General features: G+C 44.7%; 1 protein-coding gene across 1 annotated transcript; it reads right to left on the bottom strand.

Annotated features, from left to right (window-relative positions):
• Positions 1-11: 11 nt before the first annotated feature.
• On the bottom strand, positions 12-27,201 carry LOC135556222 (solute carrier family 22 member 23). The gene is made up of 10 exons (XM_064989234.1): positions 26,173-27,201; positions 24,014-24,117; positions 23,462-23,616; positions 18,018-18,204; positions 12,854-12,981; positions 10,400-10,502; positions 8,053-8,279; positions 7,568-7,600; positions 7,189-7,312; positions 12-2,440 (listed from the first exon to the last, which is right to left on the bottom strand). Exons 1-10 carry the CDS (start codon positions 26,608-26,610, stop codon positions 1,996-1,998), a joined length of 1,944 nt encoding a protein of 647 aa, XP_064845306.1. The 5' UTR covers positions 26,611-27,201; the 3' UTR covers positions 12-1,995.

Genomic DNA, 27,201 nt, shown 5'->3' with positions numbered 1-27,201 from the left:
ACAGACATGTATCCCCTCCAGTAGTTCATTTATTTTACATAATCAACAAGTTCATTATCAAAACAACATTTATGGCTTTAATATAGCAAATGCATCATATATAAAAAATAAACACGTACAAAATATTAGTGGTTGACAATCGATCACTCATGGAAATTCATTTTATTTACCACAACATTTCATTGCTGAAAACATTTGCAAATAAACCATACAAGGTGTCAAAATATGTGCCATTTGCTTCAAATATAGTTCATGGTAGAAATGTATAGAGTGTATACTTGGCCTTTTTAAGGTCATCTATACGTGTGACAAAATGTGCTATGAAAACTATTTGATATGCATAGTACATAAAATGTATGATAGTCCATGCATTGTCAATGGATGGCACATTAATACATACCTTACATTTGGTATTCAATCATTTGTAAGAGTATAAAGTTTGTATACAAACACTGTCAGCCACAGCTATTCTAACTAGATCATTCTATTGCATTCTAACTTAATCTATTCTAGACACTAACCATTTCAAAACCCCTATAGACATTGTGATTCATGGCATGGCCAGACATTATTTAACCGTGCTAGAGAGCGGTTTAAACAAGTACTAAAAACAGCAATATACAACTAACGTTTTTTACCAGGTGAAAATTAGCTTAAACTAGAGGTATGTCAAGTGACAATAATCCCCTTGGCAACATGACAAAAAATAAATACTGAATTACTGATAGATTATTTTCAGTCACCTGTCCAGTTGAAATCAGAGGATTTTTAAAACTGAACAACCATTGTGATAAAGCCATTCAATAATTGAGATGTTTCATAGTGGTAGCAGTAGACAGTCTGCATCCCAAATAGCACTCTATTCCCTATGTAGTGCACTGCTTTTGACCAGGGCCCATAGTGCTCTGGTCAAAGGTCAAAAGTAGTGAACTATGTAAGGAATAGACTGCTATTTGGGACGCAGACACACTACTAACTAACTGGACATTAGTATTGTCCACTCAACACTCGATGCCTTTGATTTTTCCATAGAATATGGAAATAAAAACACAAAAAGATTCAAAGTCCAAACTCATTTCCTAAGCCATCACAGTTTCCTTAGGTTTCCGGCTGTCATTCACCAACATTTAATAGGGGCTGCAATTCTCAGTTTTCTTAAGTATTTACATTGATTATACTACTACTAAGGATAAAGTGCCAACTTGGACTTTTGACAGGGGGGTGGAGGCAGAAATTCACAATTGAACCCATCAAGTAGGCTTCAGTATATAGGCCTGACCTCTCCTTTTATTACACTTAGAGTGCAGCAGTTTCACCCAAAACCAGTGTCTCAAATGAGCTGACTGGCACATTTTGATTACATTTGATTGAACTTTGAATTTTAGTGCAAAAAAGTTACGCTAATAGAATTTGAAATGCATAGAGCACACATCACCGTTGAAAGACATTTCAAATGAAACATGTCTGCTCTGCTGCTCTATATGTGTCTCTCTATGTCTTTAGAGTACACCACTCTGCTTATAACGTACAACTGACACCATGACATCCCTCCCCAGCATGGGACCATGGTACCCATAGACACACTGCCAACCCGTGGCAACAACTACCCTATGGGCACAAATAGATGTAAGTCATTGTAATGAGTTTCTGTTCATTGCAAAGACATACACAGGTGTGTGAATAACTCCATCGTTCGTTTCAAGAATATCCTGTTCTATTGCAGGCCCTCAAATACTTCAGAAATCATATTAATAAATCATATTGAGTGTCTGAGGGTGATAATGAGAGGGTCATCATTTCTCGATTAAACCAAACGGAAGGTTTTTTAAAGTTTAAAAAAATGAAAGAGTTCCTCATGGAAGAATCTTACCAGCAGGACTGAATGAATCAGACCAGTCATGATAGTGACCAGGAGTGGGACAGTTCAAGATATCCCCACAGCACAGTCTTGTCCTATCCTCGGTCTGTGTGTGTCAGGGGGTGGGGTGTTTGCTGCTACAATGACCCTCCCACGCCATTCACCACCATACTATTACTGATCACCTCTCCTCCGGTAGCGTACGCAAAAGACGTAGGCACTGCTGCAAGAGCAGTAGCAGCTGCTGCTGTGGCGCCCCCGGTGGCCGTGAGACGCAGCGGCGTATCACGGACGCGGGAGTATAAGTCCCTATCCCCAGGCTTGGTGAGAAGGAGGTGCTGTTCTCCAGGCCGGTGGATGAGCAGGGGCTGGCGGGTGTAGCTCTCCCCGTCCACGAGGCTCTCTGGCAGGGGTTGGTTGCGCGGCTCAGGCAGCAGTAGCAGGCAGATGATACACAGCAGGGTGCAGGCGGCGAAGATCATGTGGTGCAGGAAGTAGCCCTTCTGGTTGTGAAGCTCCATGATAGGGGCCGTCAGCATGCCGAAACCAGCACTGGCCAGGACCAGACCCAGACCACCACCCCTGACGAGAGAGGGAGACAAAGAGGGAGAGTCTAGTTTCAGAAACGGCTAGCCAAACACTGAAACCAGACAACATAAAAAAAGATTATCAACCTGGAATCGGGTACAAGTAACATTGTAATAGTAAATCGGCACACTCCAATTAGTATGATATGTTACGTTTCGTATGGTATCTTAGCAATTTCTTCTTAGCTAGCTACATAGCCGTCTTTGTATCAAAGATAATTGCGTAATTATCGCATTTCGTCGTCCTAACGTAGTCTACACTGCTATCTGCCCAGCAGCTAGCTAACGTCCACCGTCTACTAGCACTGTAGAAACTATTACACTCAACTGAACGACTCGATTAGTGTAGTGTTAGCTAGCTACATAGTTGTCTTTGCTGTCTTCGTATCAAAGATAATTGTGTAGTTTAGATTGTGTAGACTTAGAGTGATTATCTTAATTTACCGAGGTTAGCTAGCCAGCTATTTGTCGTCCTTAACGTAGGAGATACTGCTAGCTAGCTAGCCAACAGCTAGCCAACGTCTACCGAATTGAACTTCAACAACCCGGTCAACATTCCGCTTCGCTCCACAGGTAGTATCACATTTTCATTTCACTTCATTACAGTACAACGGTTTGATTTGTTTGATCGTAGCTAGCTAGCTACATAGCCGTCTTTGTATCTAAGACAATTGTGTAGTCTAGAGCGATTTTCTAGGTTAGCTAGCCAGCTATTGTCGTTCTTTCAACGTAACGTAACGTAATCAACACTGCTAGCTAGCCAGCTAGCCCCCGAATAGCAGCACTGTAGAAACTATTACACTCGACGGAACGACTTGACTAGTGTAGTGTCAACAATGCAGCCACTGCCAGCTAGCCTACAAAGTCAACAACGCAGCCACTGCCAGCTAGCCTACTCCAGCAGTACTGTATCATTTCAATCATTTTAGTCAATAAGATTCTTGCTACGTAAGCTTAACTTTTCTGAACATTCGAGACGTGTAGTCCACTTGTCATTCCAATCTCCTTTGCATTAGCGTAGCCTCTTCTGTAGCCTGTCAACTATGTGTCTATCTATCCCTGTTCTCTCCTCTCTGCACAGACCATACAAACGCTCCACACCGCGTGGCCGCGGCCACCCTAATCTGGTGGTCCCAGCGCGCACGACCCACGTGGAGTTCCAGGTCTCCGGTAGCCTCTGGAACTGCCGATCTGCGGCCAACAAGGCAGAGTTCATCTCAGCCTATGCCTCCCTCCAGTCCCTCGACTTCTTGGCACTGACGGAAACATGGATCACCACAGATAACACTGCTACTCCTACTGCTCTCTCTTCGTCCGCCCACGTGTTCTCGCACACCCCGAGAGCTTCTGGTCAGCGGGGTGGTGGCACCGGGATCCTCATCTCTCCCAAGTGGTCATTCTCTCTTTCTCCCCTTACCCATCTGTCTATCGCCTCCTTTGAATTCATGCTGTCACAGTTACCAGCCCTTTCAAGCTTAACATCCTTATCATTTATCGCCCTCCAGGTTCCCTCGGAGAGTTCATCAATGAGCTTGATGCCTTGATAAGCTCCTTTCCTGAGGACGGCTCACCTCTCACAGTCCTGGGCGACTTTAACCTCCCCACGTCTACCTTTGACTCATTCCTCTCTGCCTCCTTCTTTCCACTCCTCTTCTCTTTTGACCTCACCCTCTCACCTTCCCCCCCTACTCACAAGGCAGGCAATACGCTCGACCTCATCTTTACTAGATGCTGTTCTTCCACTAACCTCATTGCAACTCCCCTCCAAGTCTCCGACCACTACCTTGTATCCTTTTCCCTCTCGCTCTCATCCAACACTTCCCACACTGCCCCTACTCGGATGGTATCGCGCCATCCCAACCTTCGCTCTCTCTCCCCCGCTACTCTCTCCTCTTCCATCCTATCATCTCTTCCCTCTGCTCATACCTTCTCCAACCTATCTCCTGATTCTGCCTCCTCAAACCTCCTCTCTTCCCTTTCTGCATCCTTTGACTCTCTATGTCCCCTATCCTCCAGGCCGGCTCGGTCCTCCCCTCCCGCTCCGTGGCTCGACGACTCATTGCGAGCTCACAGAACAGTGCTCCGGGCAGCCGAGCGGAAATGGAGGAAAACTCGCCTCCCTGCGGACCTGGCATCCTTTCACTCCCTCCTCTCTACATTTTCCTCCTCTGTCTCTGCTGCTAAAGCCACTTTCTACCACTCTAAATTCCAAGCATCTGCCTCTAACCCTAGGAAGCTCTTTGCCACCTTCTCCTCCCTCCTGAATCCTCCTCGCCCTCCCCCCCTCCTCCCTCTCTGCAGATGACTTCGTCAACCATTTTGAAAAGAAGGTCGACGACATCCGATCCTCGTTTGCTAAGTCAAACAACACCGCTGGTTCTGCTCACACTGCCCTACCCTGTGCTCTGACCTCTTTCTCCCCTCTCTCTCCAGATGAAATCTCGCTTCTTGTGACGGCCGGCCGCCCAACAACCTGCCCGCTTGACCCTATCCCCTCCTCTCTTCTCCAGACCATTTCCGGAGACCTTCTCCCTTACCTCACCTCGCTCATCAACTCATCCCTGACCGCTGGCTACGTCCCTTCCGTCTTCAAGAGAGCGAGAGTTGCACCCCTTCTGAAAAAACCTACACTCGATCCCTCCGATGTCAACAACTACAGACCAGTATCCCTTCTTTCTTTTCTCTCCAAAACTCTTGAACGTGCCGTCCTTGGCCAGCTCTCCCGCTATCTCTCTCAGAATGACCTTCTTGATCCAAATCAGTCAGGTTTCAAGACTAGTCATTCAACTGAGACTGCTCTTCTCTGTATCACGGAGGCGCTCCGCACTGCTAAAGCTAACTCTCTCTCCTCTGCTCTCATCCTTCTAGACCTATCGGCTGCCTTCGATACTGTGAACCATCAGATCCTCCTCTCCACCCTCTCCGAGTTGGGCATCTCCGGCGCGGCCCACGCTTGGATTGCGTCCTACTTGACAGGTCGCTCCTACCAGGTGGCGTGGCGAGAATCTGTCTCCTCGCCACGCGCTCTCACCACTGGTGTCCCCCCGGGCTCTGTTCTAGGCCCTCTCCTATTCTCGCTATACACCAAGTCACTTGGCTCTGTCATAACCTCACATGGTCTCTCCTATCATTGCTATGCAGACGACACACAATTCATCTTCTCCTTTCCCCCTTCTGATGACCAGGTGGCGAATCGCATCTCTGCATGTCTGGCAGACATATCAGTGTGGATGACGGATCACCACCTCAAGCTGAACCTCGGCAAGACGGAGCTGCTCTTCCTCCCGGGGAAGGACTGCCCGTTCCATGATCTCGCCATGACAACTCCATTGTGTCCTCCTCCCAGAGCGCTAAGAACCTTGGCGTGATCCTGGACAACACCCTGTCGTTCTCAACTAACATCAAGGCGGTGGCCCGTTCCTGTAGGTTCATGCTCTACAACATCCGCAGAGTACGACCCTGCCTCACACAGGAAGCGGCGCAGGTCCTAATCCAGGCACTTGTCATCTCCCGTCTGGATTACTGCAACTCGCTGTTGGCTGGGCTCCCTGCCTGTGCCATTAAACCCCTACAACTCATCCAGAACGCCGCAGCCCGTCTGGTGTTCAACCTTCCCAAGTTCTCTCACGTCACCCCGCTCCTCCGCTCTCTCCACTGGCTTCCAGTTGAAGCTCGCATCCGCTACAAGACCATGGTGCTTGCCTACGGAGCTGTGAGGGGAACGGCACCGCAGTACCTCCAGGCTCTGATCAGGCCCTACACCCAAACAAGGGCACTGCGTTCATCCACCTCTGGCCTGCTCGCCTCCCTACCACTGAGGAAGTACAGTTCCCGCTCAGCCCAGTCAAAACTGTTCGCTGCTTTGGCCCCCAATGGTGGAACAAACTCCCTCACGACGCCAGGACAGCGGAGTCAATCACCACCTTCCGGAGACACCTGAAACCCCACCTCTTCAAGGAATACCTAGGATAGGATAAAGTAATCCTTCTCACCCCCCCCTTAACTGCTTTAGATGCACTATTGTAAAGTGGCTGTTCCACTGGATGTCAGAAGGTGAATTCACCAATTTGTAAGTCGCTCTGGATAAGAGCGTCTGCTAAATGACTTAAATGTAAATGTAAATGTGGTATGTATTCATTTGTGGATGTCCATAATCCGTTTGTCCTATGAAATGTTAAGAAGTATAATTCATATGATATGTTACGAATTCCAATTTGTTACGAATTTGCAAAACATATATGTTACGAATTTAAATTTGTTGTGGCTAACAATTTCTCGGCTAGGGGTTAAGGTTAGGGGAAGGGTTAGCTAATATGTTAAGTCGTTGCAAAGTAGCTAAAAAGTAGTAAGTAGTTACAAAGTTGCTGATTAGCTAAAATGCTAAAGTTGTCCGTGATGAGATATGAACATGCAACCACTCTACCATCGTTTTTGCCTTAAGTAACCTTCTGTTTTTTGTAACCATAGCAAACGTAACATATCATACTCATTTGAGTGTCTCAGACGTATGTTTACTATATTACCAGTCTAGTCTAAGAGACCAGGCTGATATTCCTGAACAATAATAGTCTGTCAAATTGCATTTATATGACACATACAGACTACACCACAAGATGGCGCTAGTAAGCCATTCTAACACAAACATACTTGGCGGGACATCATTTTACCAAATAAGTGCGTTATAGGAATCCAATAACTGTTGGTGTGGGTGCGGTCAGACCATACATAGTGTGTGTGTGTTACCTGATGACGGTGGGAGTGATCTCAGCGCAGAAGAAGATGCTGAGGGTGCTGACGGCGTGAGAGGAGAACATTCCGATGATGGAGAATGCCACCGAGAACTTCCTGTTTAGTGTGTCCCTCAGAACTAACCAGGCAAGAAGGATGAGAAACATGAGAGAGAGAGGAGGTGAGACACATAATGTACATCATAAATATACAAATGTCAATTACTGGGTCTAGTCATAACAGAGAACTGATAACGGAAAACAGTTGGTGTACTGGCCAGCCTTTCATTTTGTTTAACGACTGTTTTGTTGATTCTACCACACAACATCAACAGATGGAGCATGAGCCTGGCCTGTGGAGCGGCAACCCAGAATTTTATAAAGTCAAAGTGTACCTGTGTCATGGCGAAGGCTGTACTTCCCAATCACTGCATTCAAGGCAAGGTCAAGGGTGGGGGAAGAAAAACAGTGAAAATGAGTACAGCCATGAGAAAATCTCATGATTTTTCTGACCGATACAGATCTGATATGAGGACAACAGAGGCAATGATCGGGAAAAGGGCATTCTGGTAGTGACTCCTCTGAATCACTGAAATAACTCCATTATCAGAGTACGTCCTTTGTGTGTAACAGGTTTGGGATATAATGAGATGTTGTGGCTTTGTAATTTCCATGTAAACAACTCTTTGGGGATGATGACTATGAGGGGGATGCCCACATTGCTCACTCATTAAAACATCTGACAAAACGTGGGCTTTCAAAGGCCGGCGGTTGACCTAAAGGTTTATTTCTTGGACATCGAATTTCCGTGTGTGTGTGTGTGTGTGTGTGTGTGTGTCACGTGTGTTAAATGCACAACACATGTCTGTACTCTACTCACAGTTTAGCAGGCCCAGCTGCAGCAGTGATGCCAGGGCGGTGATGATCATGAAGGTGAGGAGTCCGCCCCGACGTCCCATGAACGCCACGGCCGGGCACAGTGCCAGGCAGGTTGCTACGGCGATGCCGGCCATGGTGTAGTAGTCGGCATTAAACATGGCCGATACAGGGGCCTCTGGGTCCATCATACTGCGGGCAAAACAGTGGTGGATACCGTACCCCGTCAATCTACAGAGATACACACATAAACACATTATTGGTAAGAGCAAAACAGTGGTGGATACCGTACCCCGTCAATCTACAGAGATACACACATAAACACATTATTGGTAAGAGCAAAACAGTGGTGGATACCGTACCCCATCAACCAGCAGATACACACATAAACACATTATTGGTAAGAGCAAAACAGTGGTGGATACCGTACCCCGTCAATCTACAGAGATACACACATTAACACATTATTGGAAAGAGCAAAACAGTGGTGGATACCGTACCCCATCAACCAGCAGATACACACATAAACACATTATTGGAAAGAGCAAAACAGTGGTGGATACCGTACCCCATCAACCAGCAGATACACACATAAACACATTATTGGAAAGAGCAAAACAGTGGTGGATACCGTACCCCATCAACCAGCAGATACACACATTAACACATTATTGGAAAGAGCAAAACAGTGGTGGATACCGTACCCCATCAACCAGCAGATACACACATAAACACATTATTGGAAAGAGCAAAACAGTGGTGGATACCGTACCCCATCAACCAGCAGATACACACATAAACACATTATTGGAAAGAGCAAAACAGTGGTGGATACCGTACCCCATCAACCAGCAGATACACACATAAACACATTATTGGAAAGAGCAAAACAGTGGTGGATACCGTACCCCATCAACCAGCAGATACACACATTAACACATTATTGGAAAGAGCAAAACAGTGGTGGATACCGTACCCCATCAACCAGCAGATAGAGAGAGACACATGTAGTGGAGGTGAGTGGGATTGACGCTAGTGCGATGAAGTAACTTAAAATCAGTGTCACCCTCCTCTTGGTCTCAGGGTTATGACATTGGTTTTCCAAGTGGGAGACCTGGGCTCAGATCCTACCAGTTACACACACACACCATCAGTACTAGAAGCAAGACGCTGGTACGGAGCCTTGTCTTCGTGGGGAACCGAGCTCATGTGTAATTCATGTTCTGTTTGGCACATTGCCCTCTGCCTTTTAATACGATTTTTACTCTGCATTGTTATTCGTCATTTACTGTGTATTTATTCCTCATATCACTATTTTTATTATTTTTTATCTTTAACTCTGCATTGCTGGAAAAGAGCCGTAAGTAAGCATTTCACTGTTAGCCTACACCAGTGGTTCCCAAACTTTTTATAGTCCCGTAACCCTTAAAACATTCAACCTCCAGCTGCGTACCCCCTCCAGCACCAGGGTCATCATGGTAAGCCTGCCACACACACACTAGATACGATACATTTATTAAACATAAGAATGAGTGTTAGTTTTTGTCACAACCCGGCCCGTGGGAAGTGACAAAGAGCTCTTATAGGACCAGGGCACAAATAATAACATAACGATAATCAATAATTTTGCTCTTTATTTAACCATCTTACATGTACAACTTTATTTGCTAATCGGAAATTGTGAATAACTCACCACAGGTTAATGAGAAGGGTGTGCTTGAAAGGATGCACATAACTCTACAATGTTGGGTTGTGTTGGAGAGAGTCTGTCTTAAATCATTTTTCCACACACAGTCTGTGCCTGTATTTAGTTTCCATGCTAGTGAGGGCCGAGAATCCATTCTCACATAGGTACGTGGTTGCAAAGGTCATCAGTTCCTTAGCAGGAACATCGGGGGCATCAATTCCTCCACTATGTCATGGCTGTTGCTCCATCAGTACAGATACCAACATTAGCAGCAGCTACATTTGGCTACATACGGACCGTTAGTGGAATTCCCGCGAGAGAGTAACGGTTAATGTGATTGGATGTTCATTATTTGACGAGGCTACCTGTATTTGACATTGTGTTGTTATTTCACTGAACACTAGATAGTTTAATTTTATTTTTGGCAGTGAAACGAGGCTACTCAGGCGAGGGACAAAAATTCACTCAAATGTATACCCCTGTTGGAAAATATTAATGGACTGTTTGAAAATGTGAAGGGAAAAAAAGTACACTTGTTTGTATTTTATTTGGCGTACCCCCGATGGCAGTTTGGGAATACCTGGTCTACACCAATTGTTTGCCAAGAAAAACAAGATTTGACTTGATTTTACTCAGCTGCACACAGAGAGAGAGAGAGACTTACGAGTTGACACAGAGCACCACGATGTTCTTCCAAAAGTTTCTGGTGCTGGTCATCTTGATGATGCAGGTCCTCTTTGGCTTCTTATGCAGCTCATGTTCCAGTTCTGGTGGTGAGACACAACATGCTGTAAGACCTTCCCACTGGCAGGGCAATACACACACACACACACACACACACAGACACAGACAGAGCCAGCCAGCCAGCACCTCGGGAAATCCACACCACACAGACTCTTTGGTAATGTTCTTCTGTTGGTGGACGTGTGTGTATGAGATCTGAAATAAAACACTTTCTTTTATTGATCTAGCAGTACCTATTAATCTGCTACCAGCTTTAAAATATTTTCTCAGATTTTATATCTGTGTGTGTGTCTGGGATTAAGCTGTGCAGATATTTCATCAAATTTAACTAGAGTCCTGCAGTTGCACATGTTAAAACGAACGTGCATAGTCCGTGTGTGTCACTGTGTTGGAATGACTGAATCCATTGCATAGACATTTCATAACTGAAATCAGAGACCTGCTGCTGCATGTTGTGTATAACCACAATACAATCCGTGCAAATGCAATTGACAATGTGTTGTTGTGAGTCTACGTGTGACATCCCATACGTACGGTTGGAAGTTTACATACACCCTAGCCAAATACATTTAAACTCAGTTTTTCACAAATCCTGACATTAAATAAAATTTTAATCCAAGTAAAAAATGACCTATTTAAAGTCAGTTAGGATCAACACTTTATTTTAAGAATGTGAAATGTCAGAATAATAGCAGAGAAAATGATTTATTTAAGCTTTTATTTCTTTCATCACATTCCCAGTGGGTCAGAAGTTTACTTAAACTCAATTTGTATTTGGTAGCATTGCCTTTAAATTGTTTAATTTGGGTCAAACGTTTCGGGTAGCCTTCCACAAGCTTCTCACAATAAGTTGGGTGAATTTTGACCCATTCCTCCTGACAGAGCTGGTGCAACTGAGTCAGGTTTTTATGCCTCCTTGCTCACACACGCTTTTTCAGTTCTGCCCACAGATTTTCTATGTGATTGAGGTCAGGGCTTTTTGATGGCCACTCCAATACCCTGACTTTGTTGTCCTTAAGCCATTTTGCCACAACTTTGGAAGTATGCTTGGGGGCAACTTCCTGACTGATGTCTTGAGACGTTGCTTCAATATATGCACGTCATTTTCCATCCTCATGATGCCATCTATTTTGTGAAGTGCACCAGTTCCTCCTGCAGCAAAGCACCCCAACAACATGATGCTGCCACCCACGTGCTTCACGGTTGGGATGGTGTTCTTCGGCTTTCAAGCCTCCCCCTTTTCCCTCCAAACATAACGATGGTCATTATGGCCAAACAGTTCTATTTTTGTTTCATCAGACCAGACATTTCTCCAACAAGTACGATCTTTGTCCCCATGTGCAGTTGCAAACCTTAGTCTGGCTTTTTTATGGCGGTTTTGGAGCAGTGGCTTTTTCCTTGCTGAGAGGCCTTTCAGGTCATGTCAATATAGGACTCGTTTTACTGTGGCTATAGATACTTTTGTATCTGTTTCCTCCAGCATCTTGACAAGGTCCTTTGCTGTTGTTCTGGGATTGATTTGTACTTTTCGCACCAAAGTACATTCATGGAGACAGAACGAGTCTCCTTCCTGAGCGGTATGATGGCTGCGTGGTCTCATGGTGTTTATACTTGCGTACTATTGTTTGTACAGATGAACGTGGTACCTTCAGGCGTTTGGAAATTGCTCCCAAGGATGAACCAGACTTGTGGAAGTCTACAATGTTTTTGTTCTGAGGTCTTGGCTGATTTCTTTTGATTTCCCCATGATGTCAAGCAAAGAGGCACTGGGTTTGAAAGTAGGCCTTGAAATACATCCACAGGTACACCTCCAATTGACTCAAATTATGCCAATTAGCCTATCAGAAGCTTCTAAAGCCATGACATAATTTTCTGGAATTTTACAAGCTGTTTAAAGGCACAGTCAACTTAGTGTATGTAAACCTCTGACCCACTGGAATTGTGATACAGTGAATTATAAGTGAAATAATCTGTCTGTAAACAATTGTTGTGAAAATGACTTGTGTCATGCACAAAGTAGATGTCCAAACCGACTTGCCAAAACTATAGTTTGTTAACAAGAAATTTGTGGAGTGGTTGAAAAACAAGTTTTTATGACTCAAACCTAAGTGTATACTTCCGACTTCAACTGTATATTCTGCATGGCCAGCTACAAACCAGAGGTGTGTGTAGACACTGATGGAATAAGTGTGGTTCTGTTTAACTCAGGGTTTTTCCTGCCTCTCCATCTCTCCTCTTTCTGTCTACTTCTCCATATCCCCTCGTTCTCTCCACCTCTCCCATCTGTGTATCATCACCTACCACGTCTCTAGCTCTCCATCTCTCTTCTTTTTCGATGTCTGTCTACATTTCCCTGTCTCTCCATCTTCCTCACCTGCTAGAATACCGCTGGGTTCAGTTGTTATGTCGACCTGGTTCTTCCTGGCGATGCGGAGCATCATGGCTTTAGAGCAGCCGTAGTGCTGGGTGGCCAGGAGCCAACGCAGAGACTCTGGGAAGATCCTACAGAGAGAAGAGGAGGAGGGGGGGAGTAAACATGAGAAAGAGAGAGAGAGAATGACAGAAGGAAAGTGAGAGAAAGATTGTATTGTCTGAGACTGCAGTGTGCAGTGTACTGTTCAAGCCAAAACCTGGTCCTGATGAGCAAGTCTTTATAGGCTAGTGGCAAGGTCCACCATATTTTTAGATACCCCTACCCGAAGTAGAACAATACACGACCATGTATTTTTACACCCCTAATGTCTCCCATTTATGAAATGGATATTTGTGTAAAGATATTTGACTGCAAAAGTGGTTAAATTGATAGATATTGTGCCACAACCCCTAAATTCCAAAAGTGCAGAATAATGCCTGGCTGGAGGGGGGAAGGACACCAAAAGCTGTAACCTACATACACAAATAAACAGCATTAGGGTATCTTAATGCATAGGCCTGTCACCCCACAGACACAACAGGCGGAAATGTCAACTATGAATATTTAAGATGAATGTATGCTTTACTTTTTGTGAACTGGTTAATAGACAACCTTCCAAGTCAGATTGTCTCTCATTCACTGCTGTATGGTCCTGCCTGACTACATACAGTTACACATGTGTTTTGTTGTTGTGGCTATGGTAATCTGCTATAAGGAAATCAAGTGGGTTCAGACATAGTCATTTGATTTTTGGGGATTCAAGGTTCCTTCCCAGTGGGCATAGACGTCAATTCAACGTGTATTCCACGTAGGTTCAACGTCATTTCATTGAAATGATGTGGAAACAACATTGATTCAACAAGTGGGTGCTCAGTGGGTTGAACGATTTTGTTATTTAAGGCCCTACTCTTGTAATTTAGTCAGGGTCGAATGGCCTCCTGACCTTTGGCAGTCCAGTTCCATGGTGTCTCTGTCATTATTAACTGCCAGAGGGGAGGAATTATTATGGAGTGGGCCTATCGAGAACAGTTCTGGGAGGTTCAGGATAAGCATTGACATTCGAGAGGTGCAATTCCTACCATAATATGTGAAGGCCTCGTAAGTTGATGGCATTTCTTGTCAATGAGTGTCAGATTGTGTCGGTTCATTATAGTGAACACCTGCCTTATGTGCTTCTCATCATGTGTGGTTGCATTCTACACACACTCCATAATGTCACCAAGTTAACATACAGCACCTCCATGGCAGACAGACAGGATGGGGGACATGGTTTTCTGGAAAAAGCAATGTGCCAGCTCAACCTGAATAGCATAAGAGTGCCCCCCCCCCCCGAACATCCCAATGTGGACCACTAATGCAGTGAGCCAGCGGAGAGTCATGTTGGATTCAGGAGGCCGTAATGGACTAGTCGTGAATCAAAGCTCCCTTCTAAATGATAAAGAGGTGACTTAAAGAGCTCAATACTGGAGGCACAAGTTATACCACAGTGGGGGAAAGATGTAAAGTTAGGGAGAGGGTGTCAAGAGTCCAGGGTTGTATTTGCTCTCCTTACGCTGGAGCCTCCGAGTTGCCTCATTGATCCCCAAAGAGGCTATTAACTTTGACAAATTAATGTTGCCATGCCAAGCAGTCTGTTGCCCTTTCTTCACTGAACAAAAATATAAACGCAACATGTAAAGTGTTGGTCCCATGTTTCATGAGCTGAAATAAAAGATTGAAGAAATGTTCCATACACACAAAAAGCTTATTTCTCTCAAATTTTGTGCACACATTTTACATCCCTGTTTGTGAGTATTTCTCCTTTGCCCCAATAATCCATCCACCTGACAGATGTGGCATATCAAGAAGCTGATCATTACTTGTGCTGGGGACAATAAAAGGTAACTCTAAAATGTGCAGTTTTGGCACACAACACAATGCCACAGGTGTCTCAAGTTTTGAGGGAGCGTGCAATTGGCATACTGACTGCAGGAATGTCCACCAGAGCTGTTGCTAGAGAATTGAATGTTAATTTCTCTACCATAAGCTGCTTCCAACGTCGCTTTTAGATAATTTGGCAGTACGTCCAACTGGCCTCACAACCGCAGACCACATGTATGGCGTTGTGTGTGTGAGCGGTTTGCTGATGTCAAGGTTGTGTACAGAGTGCCCCGTGGTGGCGGTGGGGTTATGGTATGGGCAGGCATAAGCTACAGGCAACGAACACAATTGCATTTTATCAATGGCAATTTGATTGCACAGCAATACCGTAATGAGATCCTGAGACCAATTTTTTAAAAGATATCTGTGACCAACAGATGCATATCTGTATTCCCAGTCATGTGAATTCCATAGATTAGTGCCTAATACATGTACAGTGCCGTGCGAAAGTATTCGGCCCCCTTGAACTTTGCAAACTTTTGCCTCATTTCAGGCTTCAAACATAAAGATATAAAACTGTATTTTTTGTGAAGAATCAACAACAAGTGGGACACAATCATGAAGTGGAACGACATTTATTGGATATTTCAAACATTTTTAACTAATCAAAAACTGAAAAAGTGGGCGTGCAAAATTATTCAGCCCCCTTAAGTTAATACTTTGTAGCGCCACCTTTTGCTGCGATTACAGCTGTAAGTCGCTTGGGGTATGTCTCTATCAGTTTTGCACATCGGGAGACTGAATTTTTTTCCCTTTCCTCCTTGCAAAACAGCTCGAGCTCAGTGAGGTTGGATGGAGGGCATTTGTGAACAACAGTTTTCAGTTTAGCGCCTCTTCAACCTCAGGAGGCTGAAGAAATTCGGCTTATCACCAAAAACTAGAAGCACAAGCATTTCGCTACACTTGCATTATCATCTGCTAACCATGTGTATGTGACAAATAAAATTTGATTTGATTTGACTACTCTCTTCACAGAACAGCGCAAACTGGCTCTTGCCGGAATAGAAACGGAGTGGGAGGCCCCGGTGCGCAACTGAGCAAGAGGACAAGTACATTAGAGTGTCTAGTAGGAGAAACAGACGCCTCACAATTCCTTAACTGGCTGCTTCATTAAATAGTACCCACAAAACACCAGTATCAATATCAACAGTGAAGAGGCGACTTCGGGAGGCTGGCCTTTCTAGGCAGAGTTGCAAAGAAAAGGCCATATCTCAGACTGGCCAATAAAAAGAAAAGATTAAGATGGGCAAAAGAACACAGACACTGGACAGAGAAAGATTGGAAGAAAGTGTTATGGATAGACAAATCTAAAGTTTGAGGTGTTCGGATCACAAAGAAGAACATTTGTGAGGCGCAGAAAAAAAGAAAAGATGCTGGAGGATTGCTTGATGGGATGATCTGGGGGTGCTTTGGTGGTGGTAAAGTGGGAGATTTGTACATGGTAAAAGGGATCTCGAAGAAGGAAGGCTGTCACTCCATTTTGCAACGCCATGTCATACCCTGTGACGGAGCTTAATTGGAGCCAGTTTCCTCCTACAACAGGACAATGACCCAAATCACAGCTCCAAACTATGCAAGAACTATTCAGGGAAAAAGCAGTCAGCTGGTATTCTGTCTATAATGGAGTGGCCAGCACAGTCATTGGATCTCAACCCTTGACTGTATGGTACGTAAGAAGTGCCCATCAAGCCAATCCAACTTGTGGGAGGTGCTTCAGGAAGCATGCGGTGAAATCTCTTCAGATTACCTCAACAAATTGACAACTAGAATGCCAAAGGTCTGCAAGGCTGTAATTGCTGCAAATGGAGTATTCTTTGACGGAAGCAAAGTTTGAAGGACACAATTATTATTTCAATTAAAAATCATTATTAACAACCTTGTCAATGTCTTGATTATATTTTGCAACTCATTTCATGTCTGTTTTCATGGAAAACTTGCCTAGTTAAAAAAAAAAAAAAAAAAAATTGATCACAATAGCCACAACTTTAAGAAAACGTAAACGTACCTATTTTTGTCAGGACCATACAACAGTGAATGAGAGCAACATTGACTTGGAATGTTGCCTTTTAATCTGCTACCAAAAAGTAAAGCTTGCGTTCATCATAAATATTCATAGATAGATATTTATGCCTATTGTATCTCTGTGTTTACAGGTCTATATTTCCAAGATGCATTAAGATGTCCTAATGCTGTTTTTTGTTTATGTAGTGTATTGTATTTCACATTTGAGCAATGTCAGAGCTTGCAATATTGGGTTACATGAGATTATGTGGCCAATCCCCCCTCCAGCCAGGCATTATTCTGCACATTTTGAGTTTAAGGGGTGTGTCACAATATCTATCAATTTAACCACTTTTGCAGTCAAATAAATTTACACAACCATCCATTTTATAAATGGAGACATAAGAGATGTGAAAACATGGTTGTGTTTTGTTCTACCTCGGGTAGGGCTATCCTTTTTGAGGACTGGCCACTAGCCTATTAATTATCCTGTAACCCCACAGCATGGTGGAATCCCTGGGATTTTCTCATTTGAGCAAAAGTCTGTCCTCCGTCCTCTTTGCTTCGTCCTCTCCTCTCTCTTCTGAGTGGTCGAGGAGAGTGTCAATTTGTTAGTAGGCAAACGGAAGAGGGTCCTCCCCTCCTCGATAGCCACCTTCCATCGAGGATAGACTACTCATGTGTATCATACCAATGAATAGTTTTGAAATCTGCCACACCCCCTCTGAATCAGCTTTTGTTTTGTCAAAGGAGAAAAACATGCACACATTTAAAATCAATATGCTACTTATTGTTTTATCTATGAACTGTCTTGCATTACTAACAAAGAATGTTTTTAAGCACTTTACACATTTATTTTAGGTCATTTGCTTAATGACGCGAGAGTGGAGTGGAACAGTCTCATTTGAAGAAAACGCATTTCCAACCACATTCACTCTTCTCGGTTAACTTAGATTTTTTTTTAAAAGGATTTCGAGAGGGGACGGAGGTGAGAGGACGCATGAGGTAAGCAAATCTAATTGATAAAAGACCCCTCAGTGTGCTGAGCTACTTCATGAGTGGGAGGAGCCACTCCCTAAGTGGGTGTGGCAATCCCCTTAGTGGGAAGGACTCCATGGTACATTTAATTTCAACCTCTAACTCTCGGATGATTGTCTCAACAGAATGGTGGTAACATGTAAGACATTTGGGCGGGGCTCTTTACCAGACGTAGGGCAGCATCAGGATGAAGGGGCAGATGATCATGATCTGCAGGACCTGCCAGTCATCCTGGTCCGGCCAATCACGACACAGAGCAGCCACCCCGGGCATTACCAGCTGACCGCCCACCATGAGGAAACTGGCCACCATGGTCATGGAAAAACGCCAGCCTGGCAGGCACAGCTCAATCCCTATGGGGGAGGGAGTGAGGAGAGAGAGAGGGGAGAGAAGTTAGACATATAGTCACCATGGCCATGGAGAAGTGCCAGCTTGGCAGGCACAGCCCAATCTCCATAGAGAGAGAGAGGGAGCGGGACAGAAGTTACAGCCAGATAAATTGGGCGGGTTCAGTGAGTTCAGTCTCGGGGGTTTTTGTATGTTTTTGCTCTTAAGGGCTTTTCATCCTACTGAGACGAACCTAGCTGAGCCCAATTCAAACTGTACTGAGCTGTCCTGCTTACAAATCCACCATTGTTGCTGAAACAGTGCTGAAAAGGACAATGTGGGGGGATAAGAACAGTTCTGTTCAGGTAGCCACGATAGTGTGAAAGGGGTAGGGTATACTGGCATATATTACTGAGGTATAGTGCTGTTGCTCTTTGATGTAGCTTAGGTGTTCAACCTACAGCTCATTCCCTCAATTAATAATTGAATACCTATCTGTGTCACTAAATTCCCTCAGAAGCCGGCAGTTAACCAACCGTTAACAACCAGTTTAGAACCAGTGAACCATGAGCTCGCCTTTCTGTCAGAAATCCACACTATGGCCATTCTCAAGGGTTCAGTCAGTTCAGTCAGTGAGCCATTTCACAGTCACCGCCCATCTCTTCCCTGATTGGGCTGTCATCTCATCCCTCTACCGGCTACCCCGTGGTACAGACCAGATGGTCCACTCCAGATGGCAAGGTCTATTTGAATGCGACCAGTAGGGGGGTTTAGGAGAGGGGGGCGGGGGGGTTCTATGCTGTATGCTCACTAACCAGGGCTCATGTAATGTCACTTCCCATAGCAGAGATGACAGAGAGGAGGGAGAAAGGAAAGAATGCAGAGGTTGCAGAACACATATAAGTCCCTCTCTTAAGAGGAGAGGAGAACTTCCTCCATTCATCAGCTCATCACTGGTTGAATAATAATAAACCAGAGAGAGGGAGAAAGAGAGAGCGAGAGAGAATAAAAATTGGTCAGTCCTATTCTCATTTCTCATCTCCTCCGTGACCTGGAAACCAATAAATGGTTGAGGAGTGTGTCAATTAGTTAGTAGGCAAACGGAAGATGGTTCTCCCCTCCTCGATAGCCTCCTTTTGGCAGGGAAGCACAAGTGTATCCTACCGTGGAAGTGTTTTGATCCACACCCTCTTTGAACCAGCTGTTGTATTGTCAGAGGAGAAATGCATGCACACATTTCAAAACGAAATGCTACTTTTTTAAATTTTTATTACATTACATATTTATTTTGGGATCCACCCCTGTAAAGGGGAGAAGAAGCTTCAAAGCTTCTCATTTCATACAAGAGCATTTTCGTCCATGTTCTCTCTCCTTGTCACCTCTCATCGATTACCTTTGACCTTTTCAAAAGGAGGCGAGAGTGGACCCAGGAGTTTAATTGAGAAAATGCCATAGAGACTGAAAAGGGGGAGAAGTGTATTGCAGCAGGGGAATATCTCCCCTTCCTCCTCCCCCTGTCATTTTCTCTCTCTAACTACACTAGGGAGGAGAGCTAGGAGTCAGCTGATACCTGAAGATTGAGAACACCCACTCCTCTCCCCTGGAGCCCAAACACAAAGTTCTCTCTCTCGCTCTCTCTTTCTGTGTGTGTGTGTGATGAAAGTCTGCCCACTCAGCACAGCCCCCTCTGTTCAAACAGAATAAGACCCAGAGCCCAAGTCCAAACCACCTCCTCATTAGACAGATACTGTAGCAGTCTGTATTACACTAGTTTCATGTACTGCTCACAATAAAGATGTCTCTAGAAGAGCCTGGTATATAATTACTTGCTAAATATAGCAGTAACCCCTGCTGCCTCCCCAAAAATGTAACCCCTTAGGGAGGTGTCATTATTTCAATTTGTATTTATTTAAAAAAAAAAATCTTTATCTTTAACTGTTTATTGTTGGAAAAGGACCGGTAAGTAAACATTTCACTGTTTTTCACGAAGCATGTGACAAATACAATTTGATATGGCACACACACACACACACAAACACAGCACTGTGAGTCAGGCAGGGACTTTTGTTCCAGCTTAAAGGGAGAAAGACTCCTCTTGTGTCGATTACCTCACTGACCCCCCTTCTCTCCTTTCTCTCCTCCCCTCCTCTCCTAATCTCCTCTGCTCTCCCTCCCCTCCTCTGCTCTTCCCAAGGCTGATCCCTCTCTCTCCCTCCCTCCCCCACTTCTCTCTTCTCAGCTGAAGTGACTCTACCCTCAAAAGCTCTCACTCCCGCCCTGTCCTCTTCCCCCACCCCCTGGCCTTGTTCCCCTCCTACTCCTTTCACAAGGAGGCAAACCTCTGACTAAGGCGGAAATCGATCAGCTGCAGAGAGAAGAGAGAGATAGACCTATGAAAAGACTTCCACCCTGCTACCATACAGCGGGTAAATGCAAGCACTCCCATGACTGTGCCTCAAAAACCCAACGTCTACCTGGCCCACCACTCAACCCTGGACTTGCACAGCCTTTATGACCAGGTCCTCCTCTACAAAGCAGCAGTGTTCACCTTCGCCTAGGCCCTAAAGACATCTGCATGCTTCCCAGTTGAAACAGTTGTGCATATATTAGACTCCGGAGAGGTTTCTTTGGGTTGTTCGGGTACACACATTTTTTTCTGGAGGCAAGCCGAAGTTCGGAGCCTAAGTGTTTGCCCCTCCGTCGGTAATTGGTCAAAAGTAGGGATTTTTCAATAGAGTCTTTGTTGATAGACGACTTGTTTTCATGCACATTTTTTAAATGAAAAATACTGCACCAAACATCTTAGTTAAAGCTCTAAAGCAAAAACTTTAAAATGAATGACTTATTTAGTAAATAATGTTTCTGCTCCCGTCTCTTATGACCAAAAAGAGCTTCTGGATATTAGAACAAAGATTTTTTCATTAAGTCTGACGCTAAGAATATACTGCTGCTCACGGACCAGGCCCAAATCCCAGTAGATCCAGGTGCCTTTTGAGAATTTGTTGGCGAATGGGTAACCCACCTCTACATCTGTCCTATTGACCAACATGCAATCACTGGAGAATAAACTGGATGAGCGCCGTTTGAGACTATCCTACCAACGGGACATTAATAACTGTAATATCTTATGTTTCACCTAGTCGTGGCTGAATGACGACATGATAATATTCAGCTCGCTGGGTTTTCTGTGCATCAATAAGACAGAACAGCTACCTCCGGTAAAGCGAGGGATGGTGGTGTGTGTCTATTTGTCAATAACAGCTGGTGCGCGATCTCTAATATTAAGGAAGTCTTGAGGTGTTGCTCGCTTCGAGGCCATCAACACTGAAGTATGCATGAGAGCACCAGCTGTTCCGGAAGACTGTGTGCTCATGTAGCCTATGTGAGTAAGGCCTTTAACGACAAAACCTTTTTCCTCCCCAGGAGACTGAAAAGATTTGGCATGGATCCCCAAATCATCAAAAAGTTCTACAGCTGCACCATTGAGAGCATACTGACTGGTTCCATCACCGCCTGGTATGGCAACTGCTTGGCATCTGACCGTAAGGCGCTATAGAGTACATCACTGGGGCCAGTATCTGTAATACTTTTGTAAAAATGTCAATATAACAGTTTTTGCCATGTCATTATGGTGTATTGTATGTAGATTACGGAGTTTTTTGAATATTATTTTTACTCCATGCTGTAATCGCTGCCGAAGGTGCTTCAACAAAGCACTGAGTAAAGGGTCTGAATACTTATATAAATGTGATATTTCTGGGGAGTTTTATATACATTTGCAAACACTTCTAAAAACTAATTTTGCTTTGTCATTATGGGGTATTGTGTGTACATTGACGAGGGGGACATTTTTTAAATCAATTTTAGAATAAGGCTGTAACGTAACAAAATGTGGAAAAAAGTGCTATGAGTCTGAATACTTTCCCCCGGAGGCACTGTGTGTCCTACAAACACATGCTGAGTACTGTTAGAAGCGTAAGAACTGTGGAGCCGATGATAACAGTCTGAGATACAGCCGGTCCAAAGAAACCTAAAATGTACTTATTTTTTATCCCCATTTTACTGTTCATAAAAAGGTTTGATCTTTTACCTTTTTGCAACTTTCCATGCCTTCATTTTTTTCTATCTCTCCTTGTTGTAAATATATATCCCCCGTCCAATTCACAGTTTGTCCACTAGATATCAGTAGGAGATCACATGATGTTGAGAAGTTGCTAACACTAAGATTTGAATCAAATTTCCAAAAAGACAAGGGCTGTAGCTTTCAAATTATATGTAACTTTCTATTTTCTTGCAGGGCCCAAACAAGAGTTTAAAAGGTTAAGAAATGCTGATATTAGAGAAAGAACCTGATCAGGTGAAAAAATGTAATGGCAGAGTTTTTAGCAGAAGTCATGATGGAGGGAAAAAAAACGCTTTGTCAGCCTCCCTTCTAGTATGGCCTGGTATCAATGACCTCTCACACACACACACACACACACACACACACACACACACACACACACACACACACACACACACACACACACACACACACACACACACACACACACACACACACACACACACACACACACACAGAGAAAACATGACTTAGAGGTTTTAGACAGTCCTTTGTTTGATGCCTTCTGAGACAAACACACAAACGACACCAATCTAAAGACAGCATCCACTTTGCGAATGCGAGGCTACACATTCACAAACACATGCATAGTACACAACAAAACGATTTAAACTAGAAATCCTATATTCATCACATTTTAGCCTCAAAACCATCTCCCCCCTTAGCCCCAACCTCAAACTGACTGACTAATCTCTCTGGTGATAAAAGGCCTAGGGGGCAAGGGAGATGAGTGGGGGGTTGGAGGTTAGGTGGTAGATGGTGTAGGAGGTAGTAGGATAGAATCCCAGGCATCGCTGTAGATAAAGGACAAGATAGACAACACTGATGTCCCCATCAAGGGGTGGGGTGTCAGTATGCCAGACTTTGTCAAGGTCCCCCCATCAAAGACCATTAAGTGATAGTTCATGCTAATCATATTATTCATGCTGTGTATTTAATCGAATTAGACATTGTTGATGCCTTATCAAAGCCCATTGAGGTTTAAAACGAATTTGCCCCCCCCCCCCTCCATCTATAAGGAGCTTCTTGAACAAGGGACCAACAAAGCTCTAATTTACCAAAGCACATCTATCAATCTGATACAGGTAGGAAACAGGAAGCAGAACGTCTAGAGCAGGAAGTATGAAGTAGATACCAGGAAGTGGAGGTGCCCTACTTACTCAGTATGTAGAGGGAGAGAGTGAGGCCAGCTAGACAGAAACCCTCAAAGAAACGCAGTGTGCTGAACATAGTCACGTTGAAGGAGAACGCTACGCTCAAACCAAACACCAACATGAACAGCACCGAGACGATCAGAACAGGTTGACGACCGAACCTGAGAGAGGGGGAGACGGCGGGAGAGAGAGAGGGGGGGGCAGACATAGAGAGAGAGAGAGGGGGCAGACATAGAGAGAGAGAGAGGGGGCAGACAGAGAAACAGAGTGAAAGTGAGAGAGATGGCATGAAATGGAAGTGGAGAGGAAGAAATTAGTATTTTGGTCTGGAAGAGAACATTCCAATCCTCTACAGTCTGTTTGGTTCAGAGGTCAGCAGGTCATTGGGTCAGAGTTGTGAACCAGTTATTCTATAGCCTCTGTTGCCTACAGACAACCTCAACACGGAGAGCAGTGGGTGTTTTAACACAAGACGATGCTCTATTCTGAGATGTATGGGAGGAGGGGATGCAGCCACAGATGTGAAATGAAAGAAGGGGACAGTGCAGGGTAGTGTACCAGTCGGCTACGACTCCCATCACCAGGTAGCCGAAGATAGATCCCACTAGGAAAGAGAACTTAGCGATGTGAACCTTCCAGGCTGAATCACACACCAAGTTCCACTGCAGGGAGAGAAAGAGAGAGAGAGAGAGGAAATTAAATATATTGTTAACAATATGAAATAATACCTCAAACAGCCTTGTTGGTTATGAGTATTTTGTATCACTTTTTACCCCCAACCCATCTTATAATTCCACTAGTTCCTGATCCAACAAAAAATCTATATTTTCATGGTAAATTTATTTGGTGGTGAAAGAAAGAGAGGGACAAACATACACCATATATCTATCAACAGCATTATATCCCACCGCAGACAGCACAACAGGAAGAGTAATGAGTTATTCGTTAGAAATAGAGAAAAACAACTAAAAGATCCCTATGCACAATTTGGTTGGAGTTTTTATACCCTGAGAACCTGTGTGCAGATGGAAGGCACAGACAGCACAGAGTGGTGTGATTTATCAACACTGTCTGTCTCTCTTTCTTCCTCGCTCTCTCTCTCTCTCTAATTCTCCCTTTGTCTCTCACACAGTCTTTCTCTATCTCTTTCTATCCCTTGCTCTCTCTCTCTCCCTCCCTTTCGCTCTTTTTTTCTTTCCCTCTGTTATGCTCTGAATGTGTTGATTCTTCATGAAGGTCGATTTGGAGTTTTGAGTGTGCAAACATGTTGTAATCTCATGTGTACCATTCAAACATGCCCCACAAGGAAACCAGAGATTTTGTGTGTGTGTGTGTGTGCATGTGAGGGAGAGTGATATATGAAATGATAGATTGAGAGTGAGATTGAGAGTGAGAGAGCTTTAGTGTGTATATCCATGTCTCGGACCTGGGCAGCTTTTCCAAAAACAGCTTTTTGGAACAGTGGCCTGTGAAGGTGTGTGTGTGTGTGGGGGGGGGGGGTGTCTGTGCTTACTTTCAATGTGTGCATTTTGGTGTGTGTGTGATGTCAAGCAGCTGTTAGTGAAGGAGTATGGCTGTTTAACAGTGACTCACACCCTGCTGAGCCCCCAGCTTTGTTCCAGAGCAGAGGGAGTGAGAGAAGAGGAGGGGGAGAGGAATGGAGGGAAAGATAGAGAGAGGGAGGGACAGAGAGAGAGAAGAGAGGGATATAGAGTTGGAGGGAGAAATGGAAGAGAGAGAGAGAGCAGGATGGGAGAGGGAGCAGAGAGAGGGATGATAAAGAGCAATACAGGGATTGAGAGAGATGAAGAGAAAGAGGGAGATGGAGATAGATGGAGGGGGAGAGGAAAGAGAGGAGAGAGCGGGAGGGAAGGAGAGAGAGAGAGAGAAGGAGAGAGAAAGAGACAGAGAGAGAGAGAGGGAAAGAGAGAGGATAAGAAGGAAAGAGAGATGATTATTGGGTATGAGTGATAAGTCTGCAGTGGCCTGGGTAGTGTGAGATAAAGAAAGACACAGTCTGTAATAGGTGTATCTAATGGCTATTTAAACTCAGCATTATCAGAGAAAGCAGATGTCTGGCACTGTACACACACACACACACACACACACACACACACACACACACACACACACACACACAGTAAAACACTCATAAAGGATCACACACACTGAAACCTTATCTCATAGAAGTTTAAGATTCAATTGATTGTTTGTCAAACCTGCTCATATGCTGGTTCATGTGTTGGGGTAACAAGAGACAGCGTACACCTACTCTTCTCCTATGATGGATCGCTGAATAATCACATTTCCTGCTCTCATTAGCACCACAGAGGCTACACTGCCACATATATCACATTAAACACTGAATAACTAAATTAGCTTGCATGGATAATTATACTCCAGAGTGCAGTGTGTTTTTGATCATGCCAATTCAGGTCACAGGATAAATTAAAGTGGTTTGAAAATGAGTTACCGTGTGCTCTGAGAGCAAACTGTGACCTGTTTTACAGTAGGCCTATGGCACAGAATGGAACACTGGACAGAGTGCATGCGCTGTCCATGGTGCTGGGTAGGCTACATTTCTTTGAGAATTAGCTTGTGCCCGCCCTATAGTTGCATAGGATGCAGTGTTGGTGATTCTGATGATTATGCCTATTATGTATTTTCAGATGCAGAAATTATCAGAAGGAAGGTATGGTATATGGAGCACACGTTACCTTGGTAACCACGTTCTGACTGAGTCCCGTCTGCAGCTCGAGTTTCCACTCCTTGCACTCGCACTCCATGCCGCCGCTGTAAGGCACGGGTTGACCAATGTCTCCGTTCGTGGCGGTCACCGGTAACTTTGAAGAACCAACAGTCCAATTACTTCCATTAACAAGAGGCTGCACGCACGTGCCTTTTGGTTGCGCCAAAAGGAAATAATCCGAAAACTGGCTAAATCCGATAAATAAAGCCGGTATCCACGTCAGAACAACGAGCTGTTTTTGGTGTTTCCCAAATCCCCCGAGAGACGGTAGTACCGAGCCGTCGACGTGCGGCAGGAGTCTAGGTGCCTGTGTCTGCTCCAGCGGCATGAAGCCATTCTCCGGTGGCGGTTGTTCCCGGTCCTGCGGCTGCGCCTCCGCCACCGGCCGCTCTGGTCCCGCTGCCATCTATACAACAAAGAGATGCCAACCCCCACAGCCAAACTCCGGGCGCTCTGCGTAAACCCTTTGTTACAAAGGAAACCCCGAGCGCAGGCAGACCAATCTTGTGTGTCCAACAAAGACGCATAGAATGAGGTCTGGAAGATTACCGAGCGGTTGGTCATCTCACCATGGTGCTCCGGTTAGAATGGGCCGACCGAATAACATTTTCAGGTGGAGCCTGGGTCTCAGGGGGAAGCCGAGGTGAGGACACAGGCAAGGTGGTGGCTCGGAGAGGCAGGCATGCTTACATGTGCTTTGTGTTCCAACCAGGTATAGCATCCATGTGGGGCTAACACACAGGCAAAGAGGTGTGGGGGACCGATCAGTCTAAACTCCAGGCTGCACATCTGCTAGCCCCTCCACGCGCTCCACAGGTAACACACCTGTCCAATCCTTGACCCCTCGCAGGTATTGTGATGGTGGTGGTCATTGCTCCAGTTTACAGACAAAGCCAACCGTTATCCTACATCTCGTCCGGCTCTCAAACAATAAGAGATCACCGTTTGATTTCCATGAACAGGTAGCCTATTTCTCTATTCGTCTGGGTCTCCAGTC

Source organism: Oncorhynchus masou, chromosome 15 (assembly GCF_036934945.1).
Source record: "Oncorhynchus masou masou isolate Uvic2021 chromosome 15, UVic_Omas_1.1, whole genome shotgun sequence".
Classification (NCBI taxonomy): Eukaryota; Metazoa; Chordata; class Actinopteri; order Salmoniformes; family Salmonidae; genus Oncorhynchus; species Oncorhynchus masou.
Note: the sequence above shows the minus strand (reverse complement) of the source record. Positions and strands in the feature narration are given on the sequence as shown.

Excerpts from the sequence above, each read along its gene's own strand:
- LOC135556222 (XM_064989234.1), bottom strand. The coding sequence starts at position 26,610 with ATGGCAGCGGGACCAGAGCGGCCGGTGGCGGAGGCGCAGCCGCAGGAC. Across the intron at positions 23,617-24,013 it reads ATGGGAGTCGTAGCCGACTG|GTTCGGTCGTCAACCTGTTC; the intron begins GTACACTACCCT and ends CCCCTCTCTCAG. Across the intron at positions 8,280-10,399 it reads GTGGTGCTCTGTGTCAACTC|ATTGACGGGGTACGGTATCC; the intron begins GTAAGTCTCTCT and ends GTATCTCTGTAG.